Source organism: Patagioenas fasciata, chromosome 6 (assembly GCF_037038585.1).
Source record: "Patagioenas fasciata isolate bPatFas1 chromosome 6, bPatFas1.hap1, whole genome shotgun sequence".
Taxonomy (NCBI): Eukaryota; Metazoa; Chordata; class Aves; order Columbiformes; family Columbidae; genus Patagioenas; species Patagioenas fasciata.
Genome location: NC_092525.1, coordinates 25,726,575 through 25,740,386, shown reverse-complemented (window position 1 = coordinate 25,740,386; position 13,812 = coordinate 25,726,575). Strand labels below are relative to the sequence as shown.

The 13,812-nt window shown below is 39.1% G+C and overlaps 1 protein-coding gene and 1 long non-coding RNA gene across 5 annotated transcripts in view; one reads left to right on the top strand and one right to left on the bottom strand.

Moving 5' to 3' along the window:
• The window catches only part of CRB1 (crumbs cell polarity complex component 1), a 105,728-nt gene extending 92,293 nt beyond the window's left edge, over positions 1-13,435 (bottom strand). For 3 of the 4 annotated variants that reach the window (XM_065842376.2, XM_071810290.1, XM_071810292.1), the window contains exon 1: positions 12,944-13,434. In XM_065842376.2, the coding sequence (XP_065698448.2) occupies positions 12,944-13,079 (136 nt within the window). In that variant the 5' untranslated portion in view covers positions 13,080-13,434. Of the gene's footprint in view, positions 1-12,943 lie in introns of all 4 variants that reach the window. The other variant, XM_071810293.1, reaches the window with a different exon arrangement.
• The window catches only part of LOC139828294 (uncharacterized), a 32,977-nt gene that overhangs the window by 9,917 nt on the left and 9,248 nt on the right, over positions 1-13,812 (top strand). The window lies entirely within an intron of this gene.

Sequence of the window (13,812 nt, the reverse complement as noted above, 5' to 3'; positions counted from 1 at the left end):
CCTCAAAATACCTCATAGGTGGTATTTTCAGACAGAATAACTAGGAGTGAACTTTTTGAAAGTGAAAATGCTAAGTATTTTTTTAAATACTTCATTTACATATTTGTTATCACTTATTTTAAGCAAGTAGGTTGAATAGTTAACGGGTTTTCTTACTTGTTGTCTACAAAATAACTTAAAAGAACCATACAAATGCTTGCTATTGTATCATTATCCTATTCTTGTATTACATCTATTTGCAATTCATGAGAGCGTTAAATCCTTAAGCATCAAATTTGAGTGACTTGTTTTAAGATGAACTGCAAATTTTATCCATAGCTGCAGCAGCAATGCTCTAAATAAGCTGTTTAAACTGGCTGTAGTTATACATTGCTGAACGCTGACTTTCCCCCCTTGCCCAGCCAAGTTTTGTTAACCTGAAAACAGCCTGCCATTTTGAATTGGAGAAGAGCTGGAGAAGAGTGTGTTTCTTGCCTGGGGCTCAGATGCCTCCTCCCATTACAGTTCACACCTCAGCCATCAGGAGCCTCTATATTCACTGAATCCTGCCAACCCTTGCAAAGGGAAGTCTATAGGATAGCAAGTTAGGGACTACAAAGAGTGTATTGATTGCTTCATAAAGAAAGCTAAAAGTAATCAAAACTTGTGCTATAGAAAGAAAATCCTTACAGTTAACAATGAAAATCACAGATACAATGGTTGTCTACGTTTATTGTAAGAATGAATAAATACTTAATTGTTTAAGCTAAAAAAAAAAAAAAAGAAAGAATACTTGCCATATTGTGGATAGCTCAGGCTCACCAAAAATGTGGAAAACTGTGTGCATCCCCTCCTCCCTATATATATATATATATATATATGTGTATATATATATATATATATATCTTTATGTGTTTGTATAACATATGAAGTGAGAAACATAAGATCAAAATTTAGTGGTTTGAATGGGGGTTTCCATAGCTCTCGCACTGCAAGCAAGGTATTTACCTCACCCTTTTCCAGCTCAGCATTCTCACCTGTAAAATTGAGATGCTGCCTACTTGTACACTTTGCACACTATGAAGTTCAATGCGCTTATGTTTTGTAAAACATGCAACACATCTTATGAGGAAAAGGTTGAAAGTATTGTTATGGCAAAAAAATTTCTCTGCACATTTTCAAGGAAGAAAACGAATCCAAAAGAAGCCTGTTCCTCCACACTCTCTTGACTCTGCTGACTTGTGGCATGTTCACACTTTTAACCATAACTTTAAAGGCAGCAAAAGTCTTTGAGAGAGTCTAAACTTAAACTCAATGTACAAGTGGAAGTGCTGGGAGGACAAATGATTTTTACGAGGTGAAATGCTGGAGTGACCTTGAACATGAAAGCAAAGCCCTCACTATTAGCACAGAAAAATGTTAGATTCCAAGACTTCACTTGGAAAGCAGAACTAATTAGAGAAGATTAACAGAAATGAGGCATGTAATAGCTGGAATAGGGCTTGACTTCAGTATGAAAGGCTGAATCACTGGACCTCTAATTGAGGTCAAGGTCTTAAAAACAGTGGAATTTTTTTAAAGGCAGGTTTTGCAGATGTTCTTGTGTCAGCTGAATTTATACCATTCAAGCTCTGTTCGGCATGCAGGAGTTTCCCCTGTGCTAAAACTGTTTTCAAGCTTGATATCAGGATACATTTCTGAGCATGGGGTCTTACTCAGGAGCATGTTCACATTCCTACTGCTCTGCAGGGAGTCCTGAAGAGAAAGTCACCAAGTGTGTGCTGCGGTGATAACACAGTGGAGATTTTAGATTTTTTTATGAAGCTAGTAATGGATTTTTCTGTCCTTTTTCTTCGAATGGAATCTGAAATATACTTTGCAGTCTTTTCCCCCATACCTTTCACTTCACAATTTTTCTCTATCACTAACCAGCTTCCCACAAACTCTAATTGTACTTTTTATTGCTGAGTGGTAATATATGTTCCAGAATTGGTTGAACAGCACTTCTGATATACTCCATGAAATGACTGCTGTACTGGCTCTATAGTAATGGGCTCAGCTAAACTGAACACAACAGAATCGTGGAACAAGCGGGGCTGGAAGGGACTCCTAGAGATCACCTAGTCCAACCCACTTGCTCAAAACTGCATCAACTAGAGCAGAAAGCTCAGCATCCACTACCTGTGTTATGTCCACTCTTCAGAACTTTCCACAATAATTTCACAAAAATCCCTTCTTTTTGGGAAGCTAGGCTTACCGTAAGCATGCCTAACCACATGCCTGTGGTTAATGGAAGTGTTGGTGCTCATCAGTGATTGTAGAAAAGAAGCAGTCACCCATGAAGACCCAGAATTCTTCAGGCTGATTCAGAGCCACAACATAAAAGATGGGCAGGGTTAAAAGATGTAATGAAAACCAGTGTCTCAGCTGTCTGGATGTTTGCAGTTATGTTAACAGAAGTAAGGAAAGGGTTCCCCTGTCTGTAGAAAGGTTGACACAGCACATATGAAACTGAAGCACAACTAAATAGTGTTGTCAAGTTGTCATGTGTGTTTCCTCTAGAACAACATGTTTCTATACTAGCCAAAAGAAGAAATGAAGCAGTTCAGGATACAAACACATTTCTGATCACTGTTTATCTGTTACACTTTACAGGGGGTTTTGTGTAATAAGTCTCTATTTGCTCTTCAGGAAATCCAGAGTTCTTCTGAATGTGAAAACAGCAATTGGCTTTAGTCACCTTACGCTTACACTTTTCCGTGAGCTCCAAAATGGGTAGATGTTAGACTAAATTGAATCAGACATTTAAGACGTACTCAAGAGAGAACAGAATAGATAGCTCTTGTTATATCAAGCAGAGGACGTTTTTACATGGACTGAGGCTTGCAAAATGTTCAGTACCATTAGTAGTGAATAAAGAATTACAAATGTCAGCTGTGTTTAATGTGAGAGAAGGGATAGGTTCAGCTAGGAAGTCTGAATTTGTCCTACAAAATGTTGGCCAGGTATCTTCTTTTTGCAGCTGCATTGTAGCAGCACCTCTTTGCATTCTGTTGTCATGATATATACTGCTCCAAATATGTATACAGATGGTGATCAAAGAGACTTGGATTATCACTCCCTCCTTTTTCATTTTTTCCTATGCTTTAAGGTAGGAATCAAAGTGAATCTTTACTTTCAATATTCTTTTAACTCCTACTTTTTAGATTGAACGGAGACAGAAAGAGCCTACAAGGGCTCTATACATCTTCCTCCCATTTAATAGCTCTGATGTAATCTTCAATTTATCAGTGTCATTCTCTGGCTTCTCTCATTGTCATTGTGTGTTGCTTTTGTTATGTACCTTCTGTTTGCTTATCTTATAAGACTGGTAACTTCTGTGTCTGTACTTTATCCTTGAGGCTATCAAAGGAATGTAAGAGGCTTCTGGGGAAGAAGAGCAGGTACAGTCAGAACTTTTTTATGTTGTATCAGACCTCAGCAGTAGTTTGGCCATTCTTGCAGGTCTTGGAGTCAGCAGACCCAAAGATGAACTACATATCATGTGGCATATAGGCTTTATATCTTGGCCATTGCAACTGAATGGCATTTCATGTGGCCCACAATAAACATTTCCATAATTGTGTATGTAATTCTCAGCTCCAGTTACTCTTCTACCCAACCATACAGGCACACCAGCAGATTGATGTGATATATTTAGCATTGCCTGCTTGCATTTGAGAGACACACCTGGGAAAGGTGCCTGTATGAATAACAAGGTATAGGTAGGGGGATGCAGACACAACTTTTTGTACGCTCTGAGCCAGCTCAGATCCAGTGCCATTTAGCTGCATTAGCACAACTCAGTGCCCGACATAACATGCTCTGCCTCTCAGCATGAGCTTGGATTCAGCATGGCGCTAATGTAACCACACCATTTCTGCACCAGAGGTAGCTGATTTACAGGCAGCAAAGTGATGTATATGAGATCAGACATTCTCCCAGGGGCTCCATTTTCAGCTGTTAGGACGTTGGTGAGTTATACTGCAGACTTTTTGCTGATAACAGAGCCTGATCTCTACTTTCAGCTGTGTGGACAATTGACTACGTTCAGATTCATGGATGCTTAGCGATAGCAGGAGCAGTGCCACAGCTGCTTTTTAAGTACCTACAAATTGCCACAAAGCCTAGCAAAACACACCTGAAGGTACTACTGTATCCAGATGTCTTTTCAAGGATAGATTATTACAATGAGAGTTTTGGATTCCCTGTTTTGAGTAATCTGTCAGTAGGGGTTACTTAAATTGTGGCTGTTTGTATCCTCGCAGACTGACAACTGTCTAGCTCTCTACGTCTTTGCTTTGGCCTCCTGTCAAATTACACAAAGTCTTCTAGCTCATATTCAAAGAAAAGAAATGTGTCACAGTCAAATTCAGAGCTAGGGCTCTCCTTGCCAAACAAAGAACAAATGAAGTGCTCTGTACTATCCCTGTTAGAGACCCCAACGAGGGAGAACAGGAACTGTCAAGGGACGAGTGTGACCAATTTCTTGTATGCTGCCCTTCAGCTACTCCTGTAGTCCCCAGGCTGAATGGGAATTACAGCAGCCCTGGGCTTAGCTGCTTCAGAGGGCAGCCAGCCTTCGGTAGTCCCACAGTACAGGAACATAGCGGTACCTCTCACAAACTGTCAGCAAAGGAAAGGTCAGGCCATTGTGTCCCTGGCTGAGTCCTGAGGTTGAGCTGTGCAGGTTTGTTCATCCACAATTTTGATCTCGCTCACTGAGATTGAGGGCACATTGAAGGAATGCATCCTGCCTGTAGACTCCCTGACTAATGCAATCAAAGATGCTTTGTCTGTCTCATTATTCAAGGAAAGGTTAAGGGAACAGGATTCCAGTCTGTTCAGCCTTGGGCAGGCAAGGAAGAGCAGTGAAAAGAAGCAAGCAGCTTCTCCCCAGAGCACCCACCCAGGCCATAATTATTCAATCCCAGCACCTCCCAGCACAGAAGGATGCATCAGGCAAGTGTCCTGCCTGGGCACTGCCTCTGATCCTCAGCTGCCGGAGCAGGGACACTGTATGCAACGGATTAGCAGCCCATGCCCCTTTTCTACCCACAGAAGTATTTAGCCCTAGAAATATTTTGATTTCTGTCCCTGCTGAGTAGATTTCAGGCAGGCAGAAGCTGCCCTAACCCTGAAGTTGCAGCAGCAAGCGCAGCCTTGCTTTGTTGATGCCCAGGGAGGAGTGTGTTTTGCTCAGCCCAGAGGAGCCCTTCAGAGCTCCTGTGGCAGCTGCGTGGTGTGTGTCACCGCATGTCAGGCTACCGCAGAGAAGCCCTGTCAATTAGAGTGTTTGTCAAAAGACAGAAGCAATTTTCTGTTGACCCATTTTATGGGTGAATGAAATATAATCAATATAAAGTTAACGTAAGAATCTCATTGGAAAAAGGTTTATCTGGGTTGGGTTGGTGTTCTTTTCACTATTTGTTGGTGTGAGAGGGTTTTCATGTCATGGCACTATAAATGCCTGAGAAAACAGAAAAGAACCGACGAAACATGTCTCTGACACCAACAAATAATCTGTAATATCAACCTAGAAAATAATATGCATCATTTATCTACTTGCTGCCTGCTGTCTGTGACTCTAGATGAGTCAATTAGGTTTAAAGGCTTAGAAAATGTAAATATCAGCACTTTTTTTCCTTTTTGGGCCACCACAAAGAGGAAAGGAAATAATCAAGGTTGCCTAGAGACTGAGGCAAGGCATTGTCTAACTGATTTTCTTAATGCTGAGATGTGAATTATAAAATAAAAAAAAAAAAAGAATAGAAGTACCCTGGAGAGGTCTTTGGCTGCAAAGGCCTGTAGGCAGAATCAAAGGCACTTAGACTGCTATTTCTGTAACTTATTTATTAGGGGGAATGTGCTGCATGTCAGGAGTTAAGGAAAATGGACTAATGTGTATCTTTTTCCTGAGTGGTAGTTGGCAGGATATAGATGTACTTTTTTTGTTATAGCATGTCCAGAAAGGCCACTTAATAGAGTTCCCTAGGAATTTCCTGATATTCGTTTTGGTGCAGTAGGTTCCAGTCTTCCATTGCCTTTTTATACGGAGTGAGAAACCAGCTTTAAAATTTAGGTGCAGCAGGCAATCCATGTTTTTAATTCCTTTCAGGTTTTTTGACCATGATGATTATACTATTAATAATCCATGTATTAATTATATTTTCTGGCATTGTACTACTCATTTATCAAGTATACTCAAATTGCAAGTAAAAAAATATATGTGATTTGACTCCAAAATCTGAAAATCAAACTACATGATTTCTAGAGTGGGGAACTATCTGTCCTCGTTGTAATGAGTGCCTTCTAACAGCCAAAATGCTTACTTAAAGCCTAGGGTACCAAAAAATTAAGAGTAGGTACTTGATGTCTCACAGAATGAGAGTAAATTGTTTTCTAACTGAAATTTAGTGAAGGATTTTGTGGTTAATGCAACAAACAGGGCTGGGTTCAGTGCTGTGTTTGTTCTGAAGAGCAGATAATCCCCAGCTGTGGTGGAGGAGGGAAGGGAGCCATCCGCTCCCCCAGCCCCAGAGCCTCAGAGCCACCACAGCCCTCGGGGTCGGAGGGACCTGTGCATCTCTGGGGCTCCATCACCTGAGATCTTCACAGATCACCCCCAAGGTGGTGCTGACTGCCCTTTGTCTGTGTAGCGCCAACTGTGAAACAGCAGTCTAGACAACCTCTGGCAGATATTTATCTAACCTGTTTACTAAAGAGTTCTGATATAGAGACATAATCATCCTTCAAGGGGGAAAGTTCACCTAAATCTTCCCTGCTGCATGTGGAATCCATTACTTTGCAGAGCCTGCCCTTTCAAAGGTTGTGAGGAGCAACCGATCTCATCGTCTTACTTGATTGCCATTCTCTTTAGTGTATGTAAGGCTGTAATCATGTCTTCCCTCAGGCTTCTCTTCCCCTGACCCTTTCTCATAGGGCACATCTTTCTAAATGTCTTATTTTTACTGTCCCTGTTCAGCATTTTTCTAATTGCCTCCCTCTCTCACAGCAGCAAAGTGGATATAGCCAGTACTGAATTGTGGATTGATTACTCTTCTGTGCCTTGCATTTCATATTCCTGTCAACATATAACAGCAAAATACTTGCTTCTTCATATAGCTTTTCAATAGGAACATATTTAATTTGCCATCAAGATTTGACCATTCTCTAAACAGTGCTATTTTTTTCCTGAATTTCCTCCTGCAGAGAGGAAAAGGTGCAGAAAGTTGCACTGGGACAGGGCTCCCTAGATGTTCTAGGTCCATCAAAATTAGCACAAGGGGAAAAAAATGCTGTGGATAAGTAGATACAGTTGTAAACTTTGGATGGAGATACCTTTGAAAGGGTTACATATGTAAAAACGTCAGGTTTATGACCTATACTTGTGTGATGTGCTACAACATTCCAGCCTCAGTTTCTCTAGTCCATTATCACTGACGCTGCACAACATATCAGTGTTTCAAGTCCACACGAGGTCTGTGCAGTGAGTTGAGAATGAGTGATAACCACTCTTTTGCTCCATCTCCTTTTTTTCCCATCAGACTCTTTTCTAATAGGTATTAGTCACAAACAACACCCACTTATAAACATTGATCAGTGTCCTTGTATTCCAGGTGCTTCTTGACTGTGAACACATAATTCAGTGTTTTATCCTGCATTGCAAAAATTAATGTCATTTGAGGGGTAAAGTTTCAAAGATGCTGATATCTTGCATTGTAATTTCCAGATGATGAATACAGGACATAAGGAAATGTTAAACCTCCAGATGTTCTCAGTGTTGACAGTTCCCATTTTACAAAGCACACAGCAGAGAGGTTGTCTGTAACCTGGTAGTCTTGCTCTGCCATTGGAATGGTAGGTGTAGCACCTTAAGGATGCCTTTTAAGAATTTGTATTGAAAGCCTCAAATACAGGTGTGGTTGGGATGTTTTAAATTTCACTTAAATACTAATGGATCCATCTTGCAGAATTTACTTTCTTGTTTAAAAATTAGAAGGTTACTACTTTACATTCTTAGGATTTTATTTATTCCAGAGATGGGAGATGTTATTCATAATAAGATATATAAATGAAAAGAACAAACAAAAAAAACCTACCACACCCAAACACCATAACACCCTTACAACTGAGTCAAGAAGCTGCTGCTTTAAACTCACTTAAGGTGATAGCAAACATCTGAAAGAGATTTCATTTTTCATATGATGTAGGTACAAGGTATGACAAGTAAGACAGAGGGAAAGCTGCAGCTTGATTGCAGCTCTGACAGGCCCTGTGCTCTGCAATGGGCTAGCAAGGGTCTGCTGAAGTACCAAATCTGCTATGAACTCATCACATGTGCATCCAAACAGCACTTTGGAAAGCTACTTCCATCATCTGAGTATGCAGGAGGGATGAGCAGTATGAGGAAAACTACAAATCCCATTATAAGCAGAGCTTTATTCCTAACACAATAATTAAGCAGTAATTAGAAGTTGTGTGAGTAATGGGAATAGTTGCAGGAAGTTGAAAGATCTTGTCCATGGCCAAAAACTGAATAGTTCCAACAATAGTCAGAGGGGTAGAAGAGGGGTGCATGTAAAGCTCAGATATTTTGCTTACATTAAGAGCAATCCCAAATTAAATTCCATTCTTAATTTATGAACATTTGGGGAAACTATTATGAAGTAAATACTACATTTTTTTTCCCCTCTTCTGAAAGGTCATTAAGTCATTAAAATGGAGAAAAATACTTTGGAAATTTTTTTACAGAATTTTTGCCAAAAGGAAAAAATAATAATTCTGCATTAGTGATAGATATACAACTATAAATCTTGGTTTTTTAAAAGAAAAAAAAAATGAATTATTGTTCTTCTTAAGCAACTCTCTGCCCAGAGTTATATGCTGGCAATTTCTGTTAGACAATAATATGGCAGCACTTAGTTATCAATGTTGCTCTGGATTCGGGACATGCTTCCTATCTGCTACTGTACATAATGATTCATGGTCCCTCCTCATACAGAGCTGACCATTCTGGATGCCTACCAGATTAATTTGCTGTAAGTAGTTCATTTGGTGTAATTTGTGTAAACATGTTCACAAAACATAATAAAAACCCAACTTGTATTGAGGGCTTGCATACAATACTCATAACCATGGGCACAAGGCATAAAGGAATTTGCAGAACTGTACCACTGTCTTCACATAAATGGAATGGGGAAGACTGTTTCACAAACACATACGATTGCAATTTTAGACAAAGCCTCAATTTCCCTCTATTTATAGAGAATTTGCAGGCAAAAATAATTGGTTCTGTGTAGCCTGACATCTTCAGGTTTTGGAGGTTGTAAAAAAAACAAAACAAAACACCTAGAGAATTGTTAAAAAAATATATACTACCATATATATATATATACACTGATCTATATATAAGACTTCAGCACTTATGGGTTGGAAAACTCTTTGGTATGTAAAGTAATGACTGGCAACGTAAACATAAATAATATGTTTTATCTGATTTAATTTTGCCCAAATAAAATTTACCAGTGTCAAAAAACCAGAAATTTCCAATGCAGAAAGAGGCACAGGATAATTAAGAAAAGAAGGTACAGTTTTCTTTTTAACTGTGATCCATAGCTCCACCTGTAAGCCCATGTGAGAAGGCAACAGCCTGTGGAATATGTGTTTGTGCAGCCCCAAGAGACGCGTGATACATGAATTTGCCCAGACCTTTCCATAGGCTTGCTGTGTTGCAGCATAGCTATGGTGATGATCCCTGTGGCGATGTCAAGAAGACAGAATGTGAATGAGATAAACATCACCTGCCAGCAGAACAATCCTGCCCCTTGGTGGGTGCACAGGCTCCATCCCTTCACCTCAGGGATGTGACAGCAGCAAACAGCAGAGCAACCTAATGGATGCTTTAGCCCCAGGGCAGGCCAGTGGACAAACAAGCAGGCATCAAGGGCTCTCCAACAGGCTCCTTATTTTTTTGTGCCAAGAACACTAAGTCCACAATCTTTTTGGAAATGTAATTTTGCAGGATTAAACTGCACGTATTCTTTTTTAATCTAGTACATGTATTTCTGAGCACGCATAATCGTATTTGTACAGGTGTTGCACCTGACAGCATCACTTATCAGCTGGGGTTCCAGAAGATTAAATTAATTATAAACGGTCTTTCCAAAAGCATTTTATACAATTGAAATGATTTTTAAAAATAGATATCGTTTGTAGGAAGGCTGTGATTTACAGGTTGAAGTCTCTGTCGCTGTACAGTTTGATGTTAAGAGTTGTTACTAGTGATAATATGTGTAAAATATCATTTTTCTTATCCTGGAGATTTAAAAGGAACCACAAGTGACAGGGCTACTTTCTTTAATACCTTAGTCTTCAGCTTTAGAGACTTAGGTGCAGCCAGAAAACTTTTATTAAGGTTTACCATCTATTATCTTAGTGCTATACAGGAATTAGAGTACCTCATAATATATTCCAAAATACACGAGCTACTTTACGAATAAGAGGGCACACAATTGTTTTAATAATATTGAACAACTTTGTCTTGTTTTTCAGTTCAACATATTCATTTTATGCTATATTAGAATATTTTGTTTTCAGGTAGCAACATTCCTGAAAAATGCTTTAATTTCATTGCAACTTATGCTTCGGTTTCATTGCAACTTACTGAAGAGCTGCTGTCTGTATGGGACACTTCACAATGTATGCATACTTCTATTTCCCTTAAGAAAATGGGTGAGCTGAAAAAAAAGTAATATGCAGATATGATTTTAGGAAGCCTTGGCTTCTACTATAAATACTGTTCATTTCCAAAGTTGTTTAGGATAAATAATTATAAGGAAGACTTTAAGCAGGACCTAAGGTTAGAATCCGATCTTGTGGGAGAAGTCGAGTAAATTGATTTTTAAAATATAATGGTTGATATAACCTTTGTAAATGTTAGCAATCGCCTCTGTTCTGATTGATCTTTCTCAGCTTTAATTTTTAAGAAAGTAATTGCAGTCAATTCTTCTGCTCTATTTCTGTTTCATCTGTTCATATTGATGTTGTTATTAACAGAAACTGTTAACAGTTTCAAATGGTGTACAAACTTTCTTGAGACAAAATACTAACCAAGATCATTAAACACACTGCACTGATAGATACAGGTATGTCCTGAGCCTGATTCTGATTCCTGCGGTAGCTGCTCCATATTTGTACATCAATTTGCATCACATCAGTTTGCAACAGCTACAAATCCACCTGAGGAGTTTTCCCAGACCAAACAGCCTCTTGCCTGATATTGGCCATATGGCCATTACCCAGAGAAAACTCATGCCACATCTGAAATGTCATCCCAGCCAACTGTGCTAAGGAAAAGCCACAAAATGACACCCAACTACTTTTTGCTCATTGGCATCCTGCATTGAGCAGAGCTCACCCAAGGTCAAAGTCAAAACTTGTGTTTATTTTTTTTAACTGATTCTTCAGCCTTTTATTCTTGTTTACATTCTAGCAATGCTTTGTGTATGATGTTTTTAATGTGACCTGTTTAATTTTATAAGCACTTAACTTTTAACTCCCTTGCCCAAAGCTTTTATATTTTGTTCTAATTTGCCTGCCTCATGTATAAATGACATTTTCTCAAATCACACCATTCCTGTTACTTTCTTTTAATTAGAAAACAGACTCTGTCTCCGAGACTTTCTGATTATTCATCCTACAGTATACAGACTTAAAAAATTACTTTTTGAAAGTGGAAAATCTACTATCTTTTCTTTTCAGGATACGTCCTGTTATGAGTTATTTTAGAAAGAACATTTTGGCTTCCCTTATTCACATCAGTACATCCACAAGGAAGAAAACTACTAGGATAAAACTATGCTTCTATGACATTCTGTATTTTTTCCTGTATCTTACTGGGTGGTTTTTTTTGTTGTTTTGGTGTTTTGGTTGTGGGTTTGTTGTTTTGGTGTGTTTTGTTTTCTCTTCAGTGCTGGTTGATCCAACTGCATCTGTTTGCTTTTCAGTCTGTAATTTATGTTGGGCTGTAAACTGTCCAAGTAACAATTTGAGCGATGCAGCAACAGAAGGTGACCCAGATTACACAACACTGTACGCTAATGCCAAGTCTTCTTGTTTAATGGCAGCTGCTCAAAGCTTTGTCTTATTGTGATTCACATTGAACAGACACAAATCAAACAGGCTCCTCAGACAGACACAAATCCTGCCTGTCTTCATTTTAAACATGTTCAAGAGCTACTGCTTTTCATAAACATATATCAGCCTCACCAGCTGAGGCCATTTAGTCTCCTTGGCTTGAATTTACTCTGAGACATCTGACAAAATTACCAAGGAAACCCATTGTGACTTGAATATTTTGCATACTTATGTTTATGTGGAAGTTTGCTGAGAATATTTCTCTATAAAAATAGTTGGACTTTTATACTGCTTCATAAGAGAGATATTTAGAACACCTAATATATCACAGTTGCTTCATAACTGATTTGTCTAGAGGTTGTAATTAAAAATGCCTATATAATAAAGCAATGGGTGCTACTAAAATACATAACATAAGCAACATTAGCAAAGGATACGTCAGTCTAGATTTTAATCACATAGGTTTAAATTTACTGGATGAATAGTATCAAAATGCAGACTTTAAACTATAGGTATAGTTCTGACAGAACACTTTATTGCTGTACTTTCAATACAGGAAGCAAAGTATTAAACATGCATTCTTCATTAAAAAAAAAGTTTAAGCATGAAGATCAGGAAAGCTATCATGCAATGAGTTCATACAACTTAGTTTCATGGACCAAATCTTTTTGACATCTCCATCAAATTTTTAAAGCCTTCTGACAACACAAGCTTCCTGCTAGTAGTGCACATCTAGTCATCTACCCAGAGGACATGTCAGAATAATAAGAAAAAGTGCAAATCTTACTTCTTAAATGGATGAGCAGCAAAAAACTGAGGTAGAAGATGAGTAGAGAGTTAATTCTTGAATGAGCCATATTCATCTTGATAGGACATCCTCTGCTGAGTTGTCTGTTCTCCAAAGGGCTGGTGCTGATCCTCATGGCTTTCTCCGCATCTTGGAAACTGAGCTAACACCCAAGGCATCCAGTGCCCTACAAGCCATCTTTGCCTCTGCCCCTCACCAGCCTGTTTACTGCAAACCTACAGACTTTGATTCAAAAGGCAGTTGCTCTTGGTAAGGTTTTACTTTGGCAGGTCCGAGTGATTTTTCAAACCTGGTGCAGATTTGTCTGTGAGCTGGACTGGAGTCTTGCCTCTGCTTTCTGCTGCAGAACTGTGTCTGAGTGGTGCTCTCTGCCTGGCTGACACCACACACAGGCAGGGCACAGCGCTCTGCTAAGCTCTCAAAATATATCACACGATATCTTCTACTAAGCTCCATTACATCACACTCCTCCCGATTCATAGTATAAACACTTTATGCTTTCTTGCATAAAGTCAGCTAATGAGCACTTTCTGCTTACTGCATTTTTTTCTGTATCTTACCTCATTAGCACATGAAGTAAAAAGATGAAACATCGCCATTCTCAATCTTTTTTGTAGTTAGATATTAGCTTGTTCCCCTCCACAATCTGTCTTTATTTTGTTTTTGTTGCTATTGTTTACACTGGATTTAAATGCTTTTGCCATCACTGAAAAGCATAATAATTGACAGCTGGCAGAGGTCCTCTGAGCTTCATTAGGCTGTGCTGTAATTTTGAACTGCTCACAGAGAAACCAGCCACTTACAGATTCAGGAGACTGATAAGAGAAGGGGATGGGGCAGGGGATGGA